Source organism: Chiloscyllium plagiosum, unplaced genomic scaffold, assembly GCF_037043375.1.
Source record: "Chiloscyllium plagiosum isolate Xiang-an unplaced genomic scaffold, Cpla_swu_hap1 HiC_scaffold_22, whole genome shotgun sequence".
NCBI lineage: Eukaryota > Metazoa > Chordata > Chondrichthyes > Orectolobiformes > Hemiscylliidae > Chiloscyllium > Chiloscyllium plagiosum.
Genome location: NW_028270160.1, coordinates 50128300 through 50151128, shown reverse-complemented (window position 1 = coordinate 50151128; position 22829 = coordinate 50128300). Strand labels below are relative to the sequence as shown.

General features: G+C 38.9%; 1 protein-coding gene across 2 annotated transcripts in view; it reads right to left on the bottom strand.

Moving 5' to 3' along the window:
- The window catches only part of atad1b (ATPase family AAA domain containing 1b), a 44889-nt gene that overhangs the window by 11166 nt on the left and 10894 nt on the right, over positions 1–22829 (bottom strand). For both annotated transcript variants that reach the window (XM_043712394.2, XM_043712393.2), the window contains exons 4-7: positions 18858–18978; positions 15382–15582; positions 4043–4149; positions 2363–2452 (exon numbers count right to left, since the gene is read on the bottom strand). In XM_043712394.2, coding sequence (XP_043568329.1) covers positions 2363–2452; positions 4043–4149; positions 15382–15582; positions 18858–18978 — 519 coding nt within the window. The remainder of the gene's footprint in view (positions 1–2362; positions 2453–4042; positions 4150–15381; positions 15583–18857; positions 18979–22829) is intronic.

Genomic DNA, 22829 nt, shown 5'->3' with positions numbered 1-22829 from the left:
ATTTTGACCATTATCAATACATATTGTCTCCAATATACCAACATTCACTATGTCATAGAGTCATAGAGATGTACAGCATGGAAACATACCCTTTGGTCCTACCCGTCCATGTCAACCAGATATCCCAACCCAATCTAGTCCAACCTGCCAGCATCTAGTCCATATCCCTCCAAACCCTTCCTATTCACATACCCATCCAAATGCCTCTTAAATGTTGCAATTGTACCAGCCTCCACCACTTCCTCTGGCAGCTCATTCCATACATGTATCACCCTCTGTATGAAAAGGTTGCCCTTTAGGTCTCTTTTATATCTTTCCCCTCTCACCCTAAACCTATGCCCTCTAGTTCTGGACTCCCCCACCCCAGGGAAAAGACTTTGCCTATTTACCCTATCCATGCCCTCATAATTTTGTAAACTTCTCTAAGGTCACCCATCAGCCTCCAATACTCCAGGGAAAACAGCCCCAGCCTGTTCAGCCTCTCCTAATAGCTCAAATCCTTGAACCCTGGCAACATCCTTGTAAATCTTGTCAGAACCCTTTCAAATTTCACATCTTTCTGATAGGAAGGAGACCAGAATTGCATGCAATATTCCAACAGTGGCCTAACCAATGTCAAGTACAGCCACAACATGACCTCCCAACTCCTGTACTCAATACTCTGACCAATAAAGGAAAGCATAGCAAATGCCTTCTTCACTATCCTATCTACCTGTGACTCCACTTTCAAGGAGCTATGAACCTGCACTCCAAGGTCTCTTTGTTCAGCAACACTCCCTAGGACCTTACCATTGAGTGTATAAGTCCTGCTAAGATTTGCTTTCCCAAAATGCAGCACCTCGCAGTTATCTGAATTAAACTCCATCTGCCACTTCTCAGCCCATTGGCCCATCTGGTCCAGGTCCTGTTGTAATCTGAGGTAACCCTATTCGCTGTCCACTACACCTCCAATTTTGGTGTCATCAGAAAACTTACTAATTGTACCTCTTATGCTCGCATCCAAATCATTTATGTAAATAACAAAAAGTAGAGGGCCCAGCACCGATCCTTGTGGCACCTGAGAGAATTTGATTCATGACATCCATAGCCAGTTTTACAAATGTGGATTTTTAATCTATGACAAACTGGACTGAAAACATCTACATACAAAACATCCCACCAAGCAAAACATGCTGACCCTTTTGGAAATATCTAAAGTTTAAGGAAGTGTGACCATGCAATCTAAGTTTATGCCATGGTAAACCAGATCAGCCTCAAGACTGGTTCTCACATCAATGGTAGTTCAATTTAATTATAAACCAGCTGTGACCAAGAAAAACAAAAGCATAATCTATCTGGACTGTATTTAGAAACTGTCTTCCAATAGTACCATTCGTCTCCCCAGATACATGTATTCCTTTATTAAGAACAAGGTTCTCAGCAAAAGTTCATAGGACTTTTCATTTATTGAACACAAAGAACAGAAAGCTGTGAAAAATTATTTTTAGCATCCTCAAGTTCTAACATAGTGTTTAATCTTCTGTTAACTCCCAGTTTACCTACACACCAGCCAAGGCCAGGGAGCAAATATCCCCCAAATCCATTCAAGGGTTCCTGTGATTTTGGAGTTTTTTCTCTCATTTTCATTAACCCATTTATTAGGCAATGCAGCTTGAGCAGTAACAATATTTTAGTTGTGTTAACATATGGGTATTTGGAATCTAACAGTGAGCTGAATTAGAAAAAAAATTATTAATACCATCAATATTTATCAACTATCCATTAAGGGTACAACACACAAGGAAAATTTTAATTTCTTAGACAGCACACATAAGATAAAGGGCATAAGTTAGCAACAATTTTTTTTTCCCCCACATAACTGACACATTTCTATACACCACCCCAAACTCAAGTACCACAGATTGGCGAGGTCACAGCTAATGCAATTCTTTCACATATACATAAAGGCGAATGATTTTAATCAGCTAATTACTACCCATTTTTAATTGTATCTCAGACTAAAATACAACAATTGACACTGTGTCCATTACGACAGCATCCACTAATTTTTATGCCCATATAGTGGCACCTGAACTGAAAACCTGTTGCCCCCTTGCAGCCTCCTTCTCCCCAGTATCCCCTAGCCTCTCATGCAGCCTCTTTCTCACCTGCTGGACCTGGAAATTTCTTCCTTCCAACACAGTAAAACGCTTCCCTGGGCCTGGTAGAAAGCCATCCAAACAACAACCCTCGTCACCTCAGCCTTGGCAAAAGGCTATTCTTTTAAGTTTGTGCAAACACTTCTGAAATGTGAATTTACCTTGCGGCCATAATGAAATATGAAACATTAATTCAACAACATTAAATCTATATCTGTACTCACAGGCTGTCCTATGTGAAACCTTGTTGGCATCCTTCGCATAATGGCAGAGTCAAGATCTTGTGGTCTGTTAGTGGCACCCATCACGATTACCTAATAAAATAGGTGTTAGGCGCAGATACAACATGGATTTTTAAATAAAAACAGCATAGGTCTAATGGTTACTAAATATAGCATTCACTATTTATTTCTCTAAACTACTAGGCTACAATAGAAATACAGCTCCAGCAGGTAAATTATTCAGTTTGTTAGGATGGTGTCAGCTTACTAAGCATCTAAAATAATCATTTTATTGTTGTTGAGAATAACAACAAAGAAGGGAAATTTATTTAGACACACATTATTACTCTTAAAATAATTGCAAGTGTATTGTTTTTGCTGTGAATTCAAGAGCAGAAGTGTGCTGCATTAGTGACTAGTTTAAATAACTGTAGTTGGAATATCAAGCATTTATTTTGAAAATTCATCCAGTCATCATATCTATATCAGTCAAATGATACGAAAATCCAATGAGTGTGTCCCTCATGGCTTAGCAAGTTAACCCAATAAGTAGTTCAGTCAAACAACCTAGAAAATCCATGTACTCTGGGTACTCGCAAACATCATACAATTGTGGCGGCGAGGTGAAGTCAGGACAAAGCTTCTCCATGACCATTTAAATGAGCCAGTCATGTCCTTGGTAGTGGTGAGCCAATGCTTCAGGTGAAAAGAGATTTTTTCAATGTCAAAAAAAAAAATCTTTCATAAACTCTCACACCAAATAATGAGGAGTAAAATGTGGAAATTAGAATGCTTATACAATAAAAGCTACTTTCAAAATGGTAGCTAACAATGGAGCATCAATAAAAAGCACTGATCGCTAGTAAATTATTGATCATCAGATAACAGAAGCATTTGGGCAATTATACACATGTATTAAATAAAAAGGAAACATTTTCACTCATTATGTTAAGTTTACAATCCATGATATCGCATAGAATGTGGCAACAGTTTGTTTTATTGTCAAATAATGCCAAACCATAATATTAATGGAAATCTATTTCCAATAAGAAAGCTTTAACAAATTACATCTATCATTATGCTCCAGGATATAAAATATCACTATGGTACATGGATTATTACTATAATACGCTGTACACATGAGATTGCTAAGTCACTTCAGGAAATGGAAAATGTTACTCAAAAGAGGAGGAAAGGGAGATAGCCAAAAACATTATTAGACATATGTTTAGAATAAACAAGAATCAGTAAACATCTTGGTAGTATAGTTGGAAAAGATGTAGCAGAGCAATAGGAGGATTTGTAAACAAGGAATCTTCAGTTCAATGCATTGAAGAATGGGGAACCAGTGAAAGGAGGTAAGGACAGGAGTTTTGACAGTAAGACTTGATGCAAAGAGAGTTGCCAATTAGGAATGGGCATACAGAAAGGAGTACAGGAAACAGGCAAGTAAGCGGAGTGTGTGGTGCTGGAAAAGCAGAGGTCAGCCAGCATCCAAAGAGCAGGAGAATTGACATTTCGGGCAAGAGCCCTTCATCGGGAATCATTCCTGCCTGACCTGCTGTGCTTTTCCAGCACCACACTCTCTACTCTGATCTCCAGTCCTCAAGTCCTACAAATCAAGCATGTAGATGACAAAAATATGCAAATTACTAAAACATCAAACTAAAATACTGCAGTCACCTGACAGTTAAAGTCTGTATCAAGGCCATCCCAGAGGCTCATAAATTGAGCTTTCATCATTGCTGTAGCTTCATGATCAGAGCTGGACCGATTTCGTAGAAAAGAATCTAAGGGAGAAATACAAAATGTTCTCATCAATAAATATTTACTCAAAATTTAATGCCATCCCTAGAGCAGATGAATGCAGGGTTAAGGAGCTGGATTCATATTTTTGGATCATCGGAAGCTGTTTTGGGGTAGAAGTGACCTGTATAAGGACAAATTGCACCTAAATTGGAAGGGGACTAATATACTGGCAAGGAGATTTGCTAGAGTTGCTCAGAAGGATTTAAACTAGTAAGGTGGGGGGTGGGACCCAGGGAGATAGTGAGGAAAGATTTCAATCTGAGACTGGTACAGTTGAGAACAAAGGAGAGTCAAACACTCCGGACAGGCAGGCACAAAGCAGAGAACAAGGTAGGACTGATAAATTAAACTGCATTTATTTCAATGCAAGAGGCCTAACAGGAAAGGCAGATGAACTCAGGGCATGGGTAGGAACATGGGACTGGGATATCATAGCAATTACAGAAATGTGGCTCAGGGATGGACATGACTGGCAGCTTAATGTTCCAGGATACAAATGCTATAGGAAGGATACAAAGGGAGGTAAGAGAGGAGGGGGAGTGGCATTTTGATACAGGATAGCATTACAGCTGCACTGAGGTAGGATATTCCCAGAAATACATCCAGGGACGTTATTTGGGTCAAACTGAGAAATAAGAAAGGGATGATCACCTTATTGGGATTGTATTATAGACCCCCAATAGTCAGACGGAAATTGAGAAACAAATTTGTAAGGAGACCTCAATTATCTGTAAGAATAATAGGGTGGTTATGATTAGATTAGATTACTTACAGTGTGGAAACAGGCCCTTCGGCCCAACAAGTGCTAATCACTGTGCCATCATGCCACCCATTTTAGGGGATTTTAACTTTCCAAACATACGATGGGACTGCCACAGTGTTAAGGGTTTAGATGGAGTTTGTTAAGCGTGCACAAGAACATTTTCTGATTCAGTATGGGGATATACCTACTAGAGAAGGTGCAAAACATGACCTACTCTTGGGAAATAAGACAGGACAGATGGCTGAGGTGTCAGTGGGGAACACTTTGGGGCCAGCGACCATAATTCTATTAGTTTTTAAATAGTGATGGAAAAGGACAGACCAGATCTAAAAGTTGAAGCTCTAAATTGGAGAAAGGCCAATTTGACAGTATTAGGCAAGAACTTTCAAAAGCTGATTGGGCGCAGATGTTCACAGGTACAGGGACGGCTGTAAAATGAGAAGCCTTCAGAAATGAGATAACGTGAGTCTAGAGAAAGTATATTCCTGTTAGAGTAAAAGAAAGAGCTGGTAGGTACAGTGAATGCGGGATGACGAAAGAAATTGAGGGTTTGGTTAAGAAAAAGAAGGAATCATATGTCAGGTATAGATAGGATAGATCGAGTGAATCCTCAGAAGACTATAAAGTCAGAAAGAGTATACTTAAGAGGGAAATCAGGAGGGCAAAAAATGGGACATGAGATAGCTTTGGCAAATAAAGTGAAGGAGAATCCAAAGGGTTTTAACAAATACATTAAGGACAAAAGGGTAACTAGGGAGAGAATAGGGCCCCTCAAAGGGGCAAGGCAGCCTTTGTATGGAGCCACAGGAGATGGGGGAAGATACTAAACAAGTACTTTGCATTAGCATTTACTGTGAAAAAGGACATGGAAGATATAGAATGTAGGGAAATAGATGGTGACACCTTGAAAAATGTCCATATTACAGAGGAGGAAACGCATAAAAGTGGATAAATTCCCAGGACCTGATCAGGTCCACTCTAGAACTCTGTGGGAAGCTAGGGAAGTGATCGCTGGGCCTCTTACTGAGATATTTATATCATCAATAGTCACAGGTGAGGTGCCTGGAGACTGGCTAACATGGTGCCACTGTTTAAGAAAGGTGGTAAGGACAAGCCAGGGAACTATAGACCGGTGAGCATGATGTCGGTGGTGGGCAAGTTATTGGAGGGAATCCTGAGGGACAGGATTTACATGTATTTGGAAAGGCAAGGACTGATTAGGGATAGTCAACACGGCTTTATGAGTGGGAAGTCATGTCTCACAAACTTGATTGAGTTTTTTGAAGAAGTAACAAAGAGGATTGATGAGGGCAGAGTGGTTGACATGATCTCTACGGACTTCAGTAAGGCATTTCACAAGGTTCCCCATGGGAGACTGGTTAGCAAGGTTAGATCTCATGGAATACAGGGAGTACTAGCCATTTGGATATAGAACTGGCTCAAAGGTAGAAGACAGAGGGTGGTGGTGGAGGGTTGTTTTTCAGACTGGAGGCCTGTGACCAGTGGAGTGCAACAAGGATCGGTGCTGGGTCCACTACTTTTCATCATTTATATAAATGATTTGTATGTGAGCATAAAAGGTATGATTAGTAAGTTTGCAGATGACACCAAAATTGGAGGTGTAGTGGACAGCGAATAGGGTTACCTCAGATTAAAACAGGATCTGGACCAGATGGGCCAATGGCCTGAGAAGTGGCAGATGGAGTTTAATTCAGATAAATGCGAGGTGCTGCATTTTGGGAAAGCAAATCTTAGCAGGACTTATACATGTAATGGTTAGGTCCTAGGGGGTGTTGCTGAACAAAGAGACCTTGGAGAGCAGGTTCATAACTCCTTGAAAGTGGAGACGCAGGTAGATAGGATAATGAAGGCGGCGTTTGGTATGTATTACTTTATTGGTCAAAGTATTGAGTACAGGAGTTGGGAGGTCATGTTGCGGCTGTACAAGTCATTGGTTAGGCCACTGCTGGAATACTGCATGCAATTCTGGTCTCCTTCCTAATGGAAAGGTGTTGTGAAACTTGAAAGGGTCCAGAATAGATTAACAAGGATCTTGCCAGGGTTGGAGGATTTGAGCTATAGGGAGAGGTTGAAGAGGCTAGGGCTTTTTTCCCTGGAGTGTCAGAGGCTGATGGGTGACCTTATAGAGATTTATAAAATCATGAGGGGCATGATTAGGATAAATAGACAAAGTTTTTTCCCTGGGGTGGGGGAGGCCAGAACTAGGGGGCATTGGTTTAGGGTGAGAGGGGAAAGATGTAAAAGAGACCTAAGAGGCAACTTTTTTTTATGCACAGGGTATTATGTGTAGGGAATGAGTTGCCAGAGGAAGTGGTGGAGGCTAGTACAATTGCAACATTTAAAAGGCATCTGGATGGGTATATGAATAGGAAGGGATTGGAGGGATATGGGCCGGGTGCTGGCAGGTGGGACTAGATTGGGTTGGGATATCTGGGCAGCATGGACAAGTTGGATCGAAGAATCGGTTTCTGTGCTGTACATGTCTGTGACTCTATACCTTTGTCCACTTTTTAAACATTGAAGATTGGACGAGAACAGCATAACCAATTTCTTATATGGGAGCATCAATTCTTCATCAAGGTGAGAAGAAATGACCAAAACTAAAGGAACATATAAGCATAAGAATGCTTAAAGCAAGCACATCATGCTCATGCCAGCTTTCTGCAAAAGCAACACAGCTTATCCCACATTCATGTCTTTTCCCACACAGTACTAATTTCTTAATGCATCAGATAACAAATCAGCAGATTGGACATTCAACTCCTACCTCACTTAAGTGCATTAGAGGGCTCTTATTGTGCTGTGATGTCATCCCTGCCTTTCCCACCTGCCCAAGATGTGTCAAAACATGTCTGACAGGCTAATTAACAAAATCTCTCTCTGCAGAAAATCATCTAATTTTCTTTGAACCTGCCTTCACAACATTTTCATTTTGGATTCTTGCCAGTTGTTACCAAAAGCGGTGCTTCTACATTCCCCACAATTGCATCAATCATTTTACATACCTTGCAATGGTCTTTCAGATGTCTTGCATTTAACCTATAACTAAAATCAATCAGCTGCAAACAGAAAAAAAAAGAGCAGATAGAGACTATCTGGCCAATTATTCCTGCTCTGCTATTCAGCATGATCATAACTGATCCTCAATCTCAACACCATATTCCCATTCTCTGTGAACCCTGATAACCATAGTTTCTAGTAATTTTTTCTTAAATATATTTAACGACTTGGCCTCAACACTATTCTGTAGTAGAGAATTCCACAGGTTTACAATCTTCAGAGAAGAAATTTCACTTTTTCTGCATTTAACAAATCTTCGCTGCACTCCTATGACTAGTATGTCTTATCATATAAGGAGACCAAAACTGCACTGTAGTCTCACTCATGCTGTATACAGCTGCAGTCAGATTTCCTTGCTTCCTTCTAAACCCTCTTACAATAAAAGCCAACATAGTATAGGGCAACCTAGATTATCCAAAATTTGGATTATCTGAACAAAGTCTCATGGTCTCAATGCTTAGGTAAACTGTATTATCCGAACATTCAGTCATCCAAACAAAATACTCCCTGCTCGTGTCACTTGGATAATCGAGGATGTCCTGTATTTGCTTTCCTAACAGCTTGTGGTAGTTTTAGTAACTGGTGCACAAGGATACTCAGATTCCTTTATATATTAATATTTCCAAATCTATCACCATTTAAATGATTCTCTTCCATGCTATTTTTCTATCAACATGTAAACAACTTCACATTTCTCCACAGTACGCCACATCCGCCATGTAATTTTCTACTCAATCAACTTAGCTAAATCATCCTGGAATGTCTTGACATCTTTCTCATCAGATATAATCCTACATAATTGTGTCATCAGCAAACTTAGAGATATTACATTTAATTCCTTCATCCAAATCATTGATACATATGGTGAATAGCTGGGGACCAAGCACTGATACCTGTTATCTAACTTGTCTATTTGCTATCTGTTAATCACCTATCAATTCATACCAGTATATTATTCCAAATCCACATACTTTGATTTCACAATAACCTTTTAATGGAGCTTTTTCAAAAATTCAAATACACCACATCCACCAATTATCCTCTATCTAATCAAATAATGACATCAGCAAAAAAAAACTTCACTAGGCTTATCAAACAGAATGCCTTTTTGATAAATCCATGCTGACTTTGTCTAATCCTGTTGGCATTTAAGTGACCTGGTAACACATCCTTTATAACCAACTCCAGCAATTTTTCTGCTCGTGATGTTAGGCTAACTTGTCTGCAATTCTCAGTTATTTCCCTCCTTCCTTTTTTTAAAGTAGTGAGGTTATACTTGCCATATCTCAATCTGCCAGAACTCTTTGGGACCTACATAATTTTGGAGTACATCAACCAACCCATCCAAATTTTTCCACAGTCACCTCCTTTAGTACCTTGCAATTAGATAACCAGGTCTTAGAGATTTATAAGCTTTCAGTACCATTACTTTTTCAACAGTTTTTCACTAGTCTTATTCAATTTCTTCTTCCGAACAGACCCTTGCTTCCCTAACATTTGTGAGAAGTTATTTGTGTCGTCTTCTGTGAAGGTAGAACTAAAGTATTTGTTTGATTATTTTGTCATTTCATTGCTCATCAATATTAATTCTTTCGTTTCAGACAACAAGGAAGCTGCATTTATTTGGACTAATATGTTTTAATTTACATACTTGTAGCAGCTCTTACTGTTATCTTTTATGTTCCCTGCAAGTTTACTTTCATACCTCTTAAATCAACCTCTGGGATCTCTTTTACTGAATTCTAAACTGCTCCCAGCCCAAGTTTGCTTTTTTTTAAATATAGCAACTTTAAATAACTTCTCTTTGATGTAGTATGATCCCAACTTAATTTCTTTGTTATGACTGGCCCAGTTTTTCTGCAAGCCTACTTTCACCCAAAAAGGAATGTGTAACTGTTACAATGCAGGCACTTACTCTTTAAATTTTACCAGTTTTATGGACCAGGTCCAGCCACTCAAAACATTTTTAAACGGGTAGCCCAGACCGTAACTTTGCTATTTGTATCAGGTAAGTATATAGTGGATATTCCCAGAGTGAATTAGCTGGTTAGACTGCCAAGTTTTAAACAAACAATTTATTTACAAAATTACAGAACGAAACACCACAAACCGAAACCTGAATACCCGAATAACCTGAACCCAACAGGCTATCCTAATTTATTGATGCTGTTCCAAAATACTTGCAACAATCCCAATTAACAAACCCCTTAGCACAAAGACTTACAGGTTACGAAGTCAGAAAGGCACAGGAAAGGGGAGAGCGTCCAGTTCCAACTGTGACCCTGATTCAACTAACCCCGAACTGAACGGACCTGGATAGCTAGAGAGCTAGCTCCACCCCCTTGATTATACCAGTTTTTTTTTTAAAAAGGCTTGAAAGCTTTCAGCCTGAAGCATTATCTGTTAGGTAGAAACAAAAGGGCCCCAATGAACCTTTCAAACTATGTTGGAACCATGGGTCGTTCAGAACCTCTCTGGAAAAAATCAAGGACAATATAACCTTGTAAAAGCTTTGTGACACAGTTGCCTGTCTACCATCATGCCTTTTAATGGAGTTATTCAGTCCATCACACCCAACTCATCCCCTATGTTTTTGCAGTTTCTTTCCACTCTATTCTACAGCCTAGTTTCAGACTGTGCTACTTCAACTTTGATTCTAAGCCTTACCACTGCTGTTAGGACATCTGTAGACAATTCACATATTTTCCACCATTTCTTGATTCTTAGCGCCATCCAAACTCATTGCACACAGTGATATTCTGTGCCAATTGCCTTCCTCCTCCGTGGATTTCAACTTACACAAATAATGCCAAGCCACATTCTTTTTCTTTCTCGTCTGTTCTCCTGAAATATTGAATGCCCTTGGATGTTGACTCTTGGTTAACCTGCAGGCATATCTCTGTAATTGTTTTCACATCACATACCTTTTTGCACTGTTAATCAGCAAATTAATAGTGAATGCCCTGTACATGTAGTGTTTCCAGATTTTTTGACATTATTGCTCAATTCTTTGGACTGAAGCAGTGTTTGTTTCTTGTACTCACTTCTCTGCCTTTCACTTTAGCTTTCTACTCTACTTTTTTATTTCCATCTTCCTCTCGCTTATTCTTACTCTCTGACTTAGGTTCCTGTCTTGCCACTCTAGTTTTAGCCTGCATATAATCGTCTGATAAGCATCAGGCATACTTTTCAGTGAGTAATGCATCTTGAATCACCTTATTTGTGAAACCCAAATTCAAAAACAAATGTAAGAATATGGACTTCAGTTCAGAAAATACTCATTCTGCTTCCACAAATTGTTTGGGAAGGAGCTCAAACTGAAGTAATAACATTATGTTAAACTGTTGTCACCTACATGGATGATGCAAGATTGACAAGCTAAATATAACTAGTCTTGAACATGAAGCAGGGCTCAAACATCACGATCTTCTGCAGTGCACTTTTCTGCAGCAATCACAGAATAATGGGAGTGTGTGTCATGCAATTATTTGCCTTACTGAGACCCTTCATTTGAACAGAAATCACTGAAGAACAAATCTGTTACATAAAAAGGAAAAAGAACTAAATGTCACCTGCCTGCAAACAATAGCTATGCCTCAATGATCACAAAATGGCATTTGATTCAAATTACCAAATGATCACACACCAAATTCTAGTCGGCTCGATGGATTTGAGCCAAACTATCTAGTGATCATTATCTTGTTCTGTCAGTACAAGTGTTGGGTGAGACAAAGTTGTTGCATTATTCATTCCAGGATTAATTCATAACTCCTTGTGTAAGTTGCCAAAAACAATGTTAAGTTGCAAGAATAGCACTGAACATCTGGTGTTCGAAAAAAGTACTTATAATTTCTAAAACAGATGGCATAAATAAGTCGTGAAATATGTACTAAACAGCAATATCTAGAAAATACAGGCACAGGTTATCAATACTAACAAAAAAAAGCTGACCAGTGGGTAGCAATCCTCAAACTGAAATTGTTATTGCTAATTCTATTACATCAGCAACAAAAATCAAACTTTGATAAGTCACAGCAATGAAGCATTCGTTTACCAATATACCAAATGCAATATGCAAAACCCATTCAGTAGCCTGATAATGCATATAAAAAATAAACTTTAAAAAGTTAGGAACCAGCAATTTGGCTCCTCCCACCTGCTCCACCTTTCAATAAGATCATGGCTCAAAAGAAGGTGCACCATCAGTGTTAAAGAGACTTCATCAGAGTGGGACAAAAGCTGAGTTAGTGAACTGGGAATTTGGTTTAAAATGGAATTTGGGAGACAGGTTTGCTTTAAAGTGTAAAGAGCAGGGAATTGAGTGTAATTCATTTATAAAGTAAGTAAATACTATAGTGATGGCAGGGTGAGTGACCTGTTCCCGCTGGATACCAAGTTGATCCACAATGAATGCATCGTGTTCGTGGCTCAAGGAACTTCAGTTTTGAGTTGAGGAACTGGAATCCAAATTGCACCACATCAGGGAAAGACAAAGTTATCCAGATACTTTACACCTATCAGACTAGGTAATTCAAATTTGATCCCTATTCAGAGACAGGAGGGAGTGACTAAGGTGAGGCAGTTATGGGGGGCCCAGCTGCTTGCACTTGAAAGATTTTCAGTCCATGCAAGTATCTCAACATTTGTAAGACATTTCAAGCTGTGTGGACAAGAGTGGGGATTGCAATGAGGATTAGTGAACTGACCCCAGCACCATGGCACAAGGAACTACCCAAGTGGAAGGAGGAAACAGAAATGTATTAATGGTAAGGGACAGTACAATTCAGGGGATAGATACTATTCTCTACAGCCATGAGCAGGAATCCTTGCCCAGTGCTGGGGTTAAGGATGTCTCAAGACTAGAGGAAAACATGGAGTCAGAGGGTGGAGATCCAGTTGTCATCATCCATGCTGATATCAATGATATTGATGGGACTAGAAAGAGGATTCTGGTGAAAGAATTTGAATAGTTACGAGTTATCCTATGAGGTTCTGCCTTTCAATTTAATAATTTCTGGATTACTACCAGAGCCATGAAAAAACTCGATTAGGGTAAATGAAGTCAAGGTGCCAAATGCATGGCACAAAAATAGATGCTGGTGGAATGCATTTGAGTTCATAGGGGACTGGCATCAGTACTGGGGTAGAAAAGGTAGAAAGGAAGCATGTCCAATGGGACATGCTTCACTTGAACTGTGTTGGGACCAGTGTCCTGGCAAACCAAACAGGGGTTGTAAAGAGGGCTTTAAACTAATTAGATAGGGGAAGGGTTTACGATAGGGAAATGTGGTTTATAAAGCAAAAGGATTTGGCAGAATTATAGGACAGCTATTTGGATAACAGGAGGTTACCAGAGTGGGACAGGAAGGGTAAGAGTGTACAAATATAGAAAAAAAACTACAGTAAATAGAGTCAGAAGGGGAAACAAAAATAGTAAAGATAGTAAGCAGGAGTAACCTATAGGCTCCCTAACAGTAGGTGTTCTGTAGGATAGAGAATAAATCAGGAGATAAAATAGGCATGTATAAAGAGGAGTACATTAATCATGGGTGACTTTGTTCTTCTTATAGATTGGGAAAGTCAGGTGATCAGAAGAAGCCAGATAAAGAATTCAGAGTGTATTCAGGACAGCTTCTGAGAACAAAAAGTTGCAGATCCAACCAGAGATCAATTTATTTTGGATCTGGGTGATGTCTAATGGGATTCATTTAATAAATGATCTCAAAGTAAAAGATCCCCCAGAAAAGAGTGATTATAATACAGTACAATTTAGCATTCAGTTTGAGAGTTAGAAACTTAGATCAGTAACAGCTGTGATAAACTTAGATAAGGGAAGTGACATAAAAAAAGGTTAGAACTAGCTGGAGTGGAATGGAAACGGAGTTTAGCAGCAAAGACAGACGTGGAATAATAACAGATGTTTCAAGAGATAGCTTGTGGCTCACAACAAAGGTGCTTATCAGTGAGAAAGTAGGATTTTAGTAAGGGAATAAGCCAACCACAATTAACTAGGGATCTTAAGGCTACCATCAAGTTCAAAAGAAAGAAAACATAAAATGTGACAAAGATTAGTGGTAAACCAGATGGCTGGGAATGCTTTCAAAAGCAAAAGGAGAGCAAAATAAGAGGGAGAAAACAAGCATTGAGGATAAAATGCAAGTAACATCAACTCGGACAGCAAGAGCTTCTTTAAGTATATAAAGAGGAACAGAGAGGCAAAGTAAACATTGGCCCCTTAGAGCAGGAGGCTGGCAAAATAATAATGGTGAACCAGGAAACGGCAGAGGAGTTGAATAAATATTCTGCATCAGTCTTCATAGTAGAACGCACAAATCACATTCCAAAAATAGTAAAATCAAGGGGCAGATTTGGAGGCAAAATAGTGACCACGAGAGAAAAAGCATCAGGAAAACTAAATGGAAATAAAGACTGACTTTTACCCTAGACCTGAGGGAATACTGGTCAAACCAGAACCCTGAATTCAGTGACATGAAGAAGATTGGAAGATTTAGAGACATTGATTTCTTGCAAGACATTCTGCATAAACTAGAAGCAATAGTTAATGCTGCACTTGTGGCTCAAAGAAAAGGGGCTGGTGAAAACTTTGAAATAAATGCAACTGAAAGCATTGTAATGAACTGCAAAGAATTTATAGCATAGAAAGAGGCCATTCAGCCCATTAGATCTACAGTGACATTTATGTTCGAGTCCCATCCCAACCACCATAACTTTTCCCATAATCTTCCTTCTCCTTTAACCATACACTCATCTAGCTTTCTGGAATTGCTCAGTCACAGTCAAGCTTTCATACAAATTAGTCATCGTAAGAAAAAGTGAAAAACCAAGAGGAAGACAGAGACTGCTTACTCAACATCAAAGTTACTAACGTCAAATAGTATAGGATTGCAAGATGGATATGATTACAGTTGCAAAGCTCTGGGTCAGAGTCAGTTAGAGAATGGTGTTAATAATTCCAACTTCATTTGCACCATTATTATTTTTGCCTGATGCCATTACTCTTCAATTGCTCAATGTTTCCTCTTCCCTTCAACGAAATACAGCATATATTTACCAATCCTGTCCTATTCCAAGGGAATGCAATCAGACACTGTTTATAATACAACAGAGGCGACATTCAGACTTATGGGATCAGGCAGCCAGTAGGGATGCAAAATTCAAGGACAACTTAAGTTTACAGGATCTTATAGGATAATAACAAAAGCAGACCTGAAGATGACTGACAACTGAGCAACAGTGTAAATTGTGAGGGAAAATGAAAGAGGTAGCTAAATATGTATATATCGTACAAAGCTATATTAGCATTATAGACTCTGAACAAATACTTACAACCTAAATCGTAGATACTTACCAATTTCATCAATAAAGACAATAGCAGGTTGCAGTTTGACAGCCAATGAGAAAACAGCTGCAGCCAGTTTTTGGGATTCCCCATACCATTTATCTGTCAGGGTGGAAGGCTGTAGATTAATGAACCGACAACCTGCTTCTTTGGCAGTAGCCTTGGCAATAAGTGTTTTTCCACAGCCTGGAGGTCCAAATAGGAGCACACCTGTATGTGAAACACAACGGCATTTTTGAAAATTGCTTAAACAACATCATACCATGAAGAATCCAAGAAAAATCTATTTCTATTTTGTACCAACAGTCAATTTTTTAAGCTCAGTTTCGACGTGTGCATATATAATAAAAAGAACACCCAGCTGGTCACTGGAATCATGCAGTTTTCAGAAGAAAAACTTTGGACCAAACCATGAACAATATGTCAAGATATTCTTGACTGTCTAACCATATTGCTGCAGTATTACTAGACTTACGTTTTCCAAAAGGCAATTGGTAAGGTGTTGCAAAGTTTATTGGGTGAAAATTTTAAAAAAAATTATGGTGTAGTAGGCAGCATATTGGTGTGGATGTAAGATTGGCTAGCTAACAGGAAACAGTAGATAAATGGGTTAGCTTCTGGCTGGCAAGATACAATAAGCAGTTTGTGACAGGAAGCAGTGCTGGGGCATCCATGTTTTACAATTTATTTAGATTACCTGGATGGAGGGACCAAAGGTATGCTGATATCTTTGTGTCATTAGCAAATTTAGGTAGGATATTAAGTTGGGAAGAGGTCGCAAAGAAGTTACGAAAGGATGGAGACAGGGTTAATGGGTAGGCAGACGCCACAAACAGCTTATGATGTGAGAAACTGTCCATTATGGTAGGAAGAATAAAAAGCATATCATTTAAATGATGACAGACTGCAGAGGGTTTTGGGTGTCATGAATCACAAAAGATTAGTAAGCAGGAACAAGTAATTAAGAAACTAACAATGTTACTAGTTATCATGTAGGTAATTTAGTACAAAAGTAGGGAGGATACGCTTTAGTTACACAGGACATTGGTGAAACCGCATCTGGAATACTATACGTATTATTTAAGGAAGGATGTAGTGCATTTAAAGCAGATCAGAGAAAATTTACTATACTAATATTTGGAAATGGGCAGATTTTTGATGAGGAAAGGTTTATTAAGCTAGGCATCCATTCACTGGAATTTAGAAGAGCAAGAGATGACTCAATTAAAGCATACAAAATTCTAAGTGGTCTTAACAGTGAGAATTTGGAAAGGATGTTTCCCCTTGAGAGTTTAGACCTCAGAATCACGACTTAAAAATAAGAGGCCACTTATTTGAAACAAAGGTGAGTTTTTTTTTGTTTTGTCGAAGAGGATCCTCAACAGGCAGTAAGCACAGTCATTGAATATTTTTAAGACAAAGGTAGATTAATTCTTGATAAGCAAGGGGGTGAAAGGTTAGCGGGTAGATGAAATGTGAATTAAAGTAACAGTCATATCAGCTACAATTTTACTGTACAGTGGAGCAGGCTTGAGGAGCAAAGTGGCCCTTCTGCACCTCATTCATATGTTCAATTGCCATTGGCAGAAGAGACATCCAAATTTTGATCACTCTTTACAAGAGTCAAAAGATCTGGCTTGAATTTTAAGACAATGGACCTTAGTATTAGATTAGTCAACCAGTAGAAATAGTTTCTCGCAATCTGCTGTCTCTAGTTTCCCTTAATACTGTGAAAACTTGGATCAAATCACCTCTTAAGTTTCTAAATTCCAGGGAACGTGACCTTACCATTGTCTTACCATTGCTTGATTCTAGAATGCTAGGAATCATTTGAGTGAATTTATACTAAAAATCCATCCAAGGTTAATATTTCTTTGTGATGGAATATCCATTGATGTCACCATTATGGATTTCCAATAAGCGTTTGATAAAAGTTTCTAAAAAAGACTGTTAGTTGAAACTAATTGAATTAAAGACTGTCCACAAGACTCAGTGAGAAGTATGATGAAATACTCTGCCTCTGCCTGGATGAGAGCAGCTCCAACATCATTCAGGAAGCTCAACACCACCCAACACAGCCTGCTTGATTAGCACCCACCTAACAACTTCAACATTCACTTTCTTGGCAACTGATGCACACTTGTGGGTGGCACAGTGGCTCAGTGGTTAGCACTATTGCCTCACAGTGCCACGGACATGGGTTCAACTCTAGCCTCTGGCAACCTTGTGCAGTTTGCACGTTCTCACACGTGGGTTTCCTTCGTGTGCTCCAGTTTCCTCCCATAATCCAAAAAGACGTGCAGCTTAGGTGAATTGCCCATGCTAAATTGCCCACAGTGTAGGTTATTAGTCAGGGGTAAATATAGGATAGGGGGATGGATTACTCTTCAGAGGGTCAGTGTGGATTTGTTGGGCTGAAGGGCCAGTTTCCACACTGTAGGGATTCTAATTCTAACTTAGAACAATGTACACCATCTACAAGGTGCACTGCAACTACTCATTAAGGCTCCTTCAACATATTTTTCAAATCTGAGACCGCTACCACTTTGACGGACAAGGGCACCAGATACACGGGCACTCCACCAAGTTCCCTCCATGATGACTTGGAATTATATGACTACTCCTTCACTGTTACATGGTCAAAATCCTGGAATTTCCTTCCTAACAGCACTGAGTGCACCCAAACTACACAGACTGCAGCTTCTCAGAAGACAGCCCACCACCATCTTTGGGCCTCACAGCGCCAGAGACCTGGGTTCCATTCCCGCCTCAGGCGATTGACTGTGTGGAGTTTGCACATTCTCCCCGTGTCTGCGTGGGTTTCCTTCGGGTGCTCCGGTTTCCTCCCACAACCCAAAAATGTCCAGGTTAGGTGAATTGGCCATGCTAAATTGCCTGTAGTGTTAGGTGCAGGGGTAAATGTAGGGGAATGGGTCAGGGTGGGTGCGCTTTGGCGGGTCGGTGTGGACTTGTTGGGCAGAAGGGCCTGTTTCCACACTGTATGTAATCTAATCTAACCTAACAATTAGGAATGCGCAATAAATGCTGGCAATGTCACAACATCCACATCCCATGAATGAATTTAATCTGATAGCAGAATGCTAGTTATGCCTTGTCTGCCCACAATAATTCCTATGTTCCATCGAGTCCAAATCAAATTCTGTTTTCTTCTCCAAGCAAACATATCAAAAAGCAAAATTAGTAATAATTAGCTAGCTCAGCACCTGAGGGACCATCTTCCCATGCCAATTTAACAATGAAAGCGTGACTGGCAATATCACCCTGGATATTAGAAGAAAACACCTCAACTGCAAGGCACTGAATGGCCAGGGTTACAGATGGTCCGTGTAGGAGATGGCATGATGATCAGCCATTTGTTCACAATACAACTTGAAATTCTGCAGCTGCATAGCATTTCGAGTACAAATACAAAGGTGGCCTCTATGCTCACCCCAGTTTATTGTCATGCTGGTAGTCCCATATACCTTTTGGAGGCTGCAGCAGTCTTGAACCTTCAAATAGGTGCCTTTTCTGAATGGGTAATAACACGGTGTCCTTGAGCTCTGAAATGACTTCATCCAAGCCAGCAACGTCATCCCAAGTAACCTACTCAAAGCAGATGAAAACATAACTGAATGATTGAATTTGCTGAAATTGCTTTAATCTATCACATGACGAATGAAATAATGTTCAAATCAGTTTAAAAAGGCACAGTCTAATTTCAGAGTGAATGGGTCAAAATCGTGGAACTCCCATTCTAATAGCACTGAGAACATACCAACATATGGCCTGAAATGGTTCAAGCAAGCTGCTAATCGGCACATTCTCAAGGGTAATTAGGGTTGGACGTTAATTCTGGCCTTTACATTGACACCCAAATCCCTTAAAAATAAAACCTGCAGTTTCTCACATGTGACTTCTCAAAGTGGAAACATACAGCAGTTTTTCCTCTAACAGAATTACCCTGTGATTCCACATGTTTTGAGGGCTTTGCAGCATTATCAACTCAGGGATATTATCTAAAGGGAGATGAGATTTTTTTTTTTAAGTGCAAGATTAAGATGACAGAGTTCAACTTAATGGTTGGCACTAAGGTAATATGCGGCTCCTAAATGTAAATGGTATAAAGTGATCTTTGTGCACGAGTAATGTCATTTCGTGTAATTTCTGCAGTCCAACTGTATTGAAAAATCATAATCTTTATGACATTGTATGTTATATTTGTGCTGCACTATTTATTTTATATTCTAAAAATAAAACATTTGCCTGGCACTAAACCCACATGGCATGTTTTTTTTGATGAACTGTTTATAGAAGGAAGCTCAACAAGCATATGATTGGTGGCATAGGAAAACACAAATCAGGTGCAGAAATAGGCCATTCAGCACCTCAAGCCTGTTCTGTTCTGTAAAATCATGGTTAATCTGTTTTGAGTTTCAAACTCCACATTCCCATCTATCCTGATAATTGATGATTCTTCACTTAACAAGAACCTATTTATCTCTACCTTAAAAATAATTAACGATCCCGCCTCTATCAGCCTCCAATACAGTGCAGAGAATTCCAAAGTCACACAACCCTCAAAAGAAAATGTGAAAAAGGCAATTCCATTTTTTAAAATAAGTCTGCCCTCATTCTGGACTCGCTCACAGGAGGAACTGCCATCTTTCGTGACCATCTTGTAAGATCTTATATGTTTCAATCAAATCACCCTTACTGTTCTAATGGAAACAAGCTCAGTCTGTGCAATCTTTTTTCACAAGATAACCTATTCATTCCAGGTATCAGTCTCGTAAAGCCGCTCGGAGGCATCCCCAATTTTAGACCAAAACTGCATGCAGTATAAGAAGTGGTGTCAGCAATGCCCTGTCCAACAGATGCATAACTTCCTTACTTATACATTCAATTTTTCATAATAATGGATAACATTCCATTAGCCTTTTTAATGACTTCCTGTACTGAATGCTTGCATTAGGGCACCTTTAGCACATTGCACTTCAGAATTCTGTCATTCTGTTTAAGTCACAGTCTCTCTTTATATGCTTCCTGCTAGTGAAAAACGTCATATTTTATTCCATTTGCCAGAGTTTTGCCCACTCAATCTACATCAAAATGCATTCTCAAGTTTTCCTCAACATATCTGCATACCTATCTTTCTGTCCTCCGCAAATGTACTCACTTACCATTTCTTCAGTCCATCTAAATTGCAAAAAAAAAGCTTAAGCTCCAACACAGATCCCAGCGGACTCCACTGAGAGCATCCTGTCAATCATACCTACTTATGCACATGGATTTCTGTCAGCCAATCTTCCATTCATAATAGTATGTTAATCCTACAGGAGCTTCTACATTGCACAATAAATTATATGGCACCTTGTCAAATGGGTTCTGGAAATCTGTACATCTTCAAGGTTCCCTTCATCCACAGCATGTTACTCCTTCATAGAACTACAATAAATTGGTTAAATTTGCAAGGTGACCTCCACACAAAATTCAACTTAAATTATGGCTAATGGTACCTTGTGCAGCTTTGGTTCTCAGTGGAATGTTAAATTCATGACACAAGGAAGGAAGATGTAAGACTGATGTACTGCAAATTGAACTGAGCCTCTGAATTGAAAAATAAATATGTAGCTAGATCTATTAAATTGAGCTTTAGAAAATTCTCAGCTATGTTTGATGAAACTGAACAAGTAAAATAATCTGGAGTGCCAAATAGATGGTAAATAAAATTGGTGTTAACTGCTGGATGAATGATCAAAAGTATGTCTCAGATTTTGATTTCAAAATTTCTTTAATGATAGACAAGTTTCATTCCCAGGGTCCTTTGCTACGTATTTACAAGCAGAAACTGTGATGAGACAAAGTAATCAAATTTACTACTGAGATCAATTTTTATTTCTGTACATAAACAAGAATGCAGTTTTAAAGGACAAATTGAAAAGCAGAATACAGCACATATAAAATTTAAAATAAACTTGACTGGAAACAATCAGCAAGTCAGGAGGACGGTTAAACAACCAACATTTCAGACCCATGATTTTTCATCAGAACATTAGTTTTAAAGACCATGTATCAATGAGAATTACTTTTATGCTTTTGATAAATGAAAATAATTTAGCTATTTTCTAACTTTCCATTTAAAAGCCATATGCACATATTCGAAACTTTGAAGTACGACACTGTTTAAGCCACAAATATTGCTTTCCAGTTTATCTTTCCATTTTTGTCTTTTCTGCTTCTTAAGGTAGAAATTGAAGCAGGTAGCCGATGTGGAACGTTTATAAGCAAATAGGTTGGGATTTGATTTTGTGACTTTTCTCCCAATTATGATTTGATCAAGCCTTGGTTCAAAAGTTGGCCAAATTAAAAGTAACAGACTTTTCTAACCTATAACACATTTGACACTTGCACTGAAGTTATTCATATTTTTAAATAATATTTCCAAACTCTGGTTTTATTTCATTGAAAAATAAGACAACAGCTTGAAATACACATTGCAATCTGGGTTTTCTTTAAAAGCTGTTTTCGGTGGGGGGGCGGGGAGTATTAATTTGAAGTTTCACTTTTCATTATAGGTCAGTTTGTGTGGAATACTCTGTCAAGTTTAATACACACATACTTTGTTTAAGATCACTACTTGCTTCAAAGAAAGAAAATGTATGATCTGTTTGCTTACAGGAGGATTAAATTACCCTATATTTAAAAGGAGTTGGTGTGAAATTAAAAATGGTGCCTTTTGTTAGCCATGGTTAAGAAAGAATCTGCTACAGCAACCTATAAAGCTCCCTACTGCCCTGCAAATTTCCCTTCAGCTGCTCATCCAATTCTACTTCATGTCCATGATTGAAACTGCCTTCACACATTCTGAAACAGTACATTCCAAATCCTAAAGACTCACTACACAAACTTTCTTCACCGTGTTACCTTTAGCTTTTTGACTAATCACTTAAGATCTGCAGATTCTGGTTCTCAACTCTTCTACCAATGGGAACATTTACTGTATTTAAATCCATCATCTTATGGAGAACCTCAATCAAGTCTCCTCTCAACCTTTTCTCCAAGAAGAGATTTCTGTGATTTATATAATTCAGTGAAGTCTCTCACCCTAGAACCATTCTCCTGAATCTCTTCAAAACACTTTTTAAAAGCCGTTGCTTTCCAATGTAATGTTCATTTGACACAATACTCCAGCTATGGCCAAATTGTTACGCAAGATAAATTTAAAGCTCAGATGTTGAAGCTACGACATGAGATGTTTTGTTACCAGCGCAGGCACAAAAACCTAATGTTCTAACTCATTCACCTAAGGACAATTCTTTAAAGAGAAAGTTCCTAATCCTAGCTATGCTGTTAACAGGTTAAAACTACTCTATCCATATGGACAGAGGAAATTTAAAAAGGTATTGGCTGCCTAAGACTTCTTTTCTTCAACTTTTGATGGTCAGTACTACAAA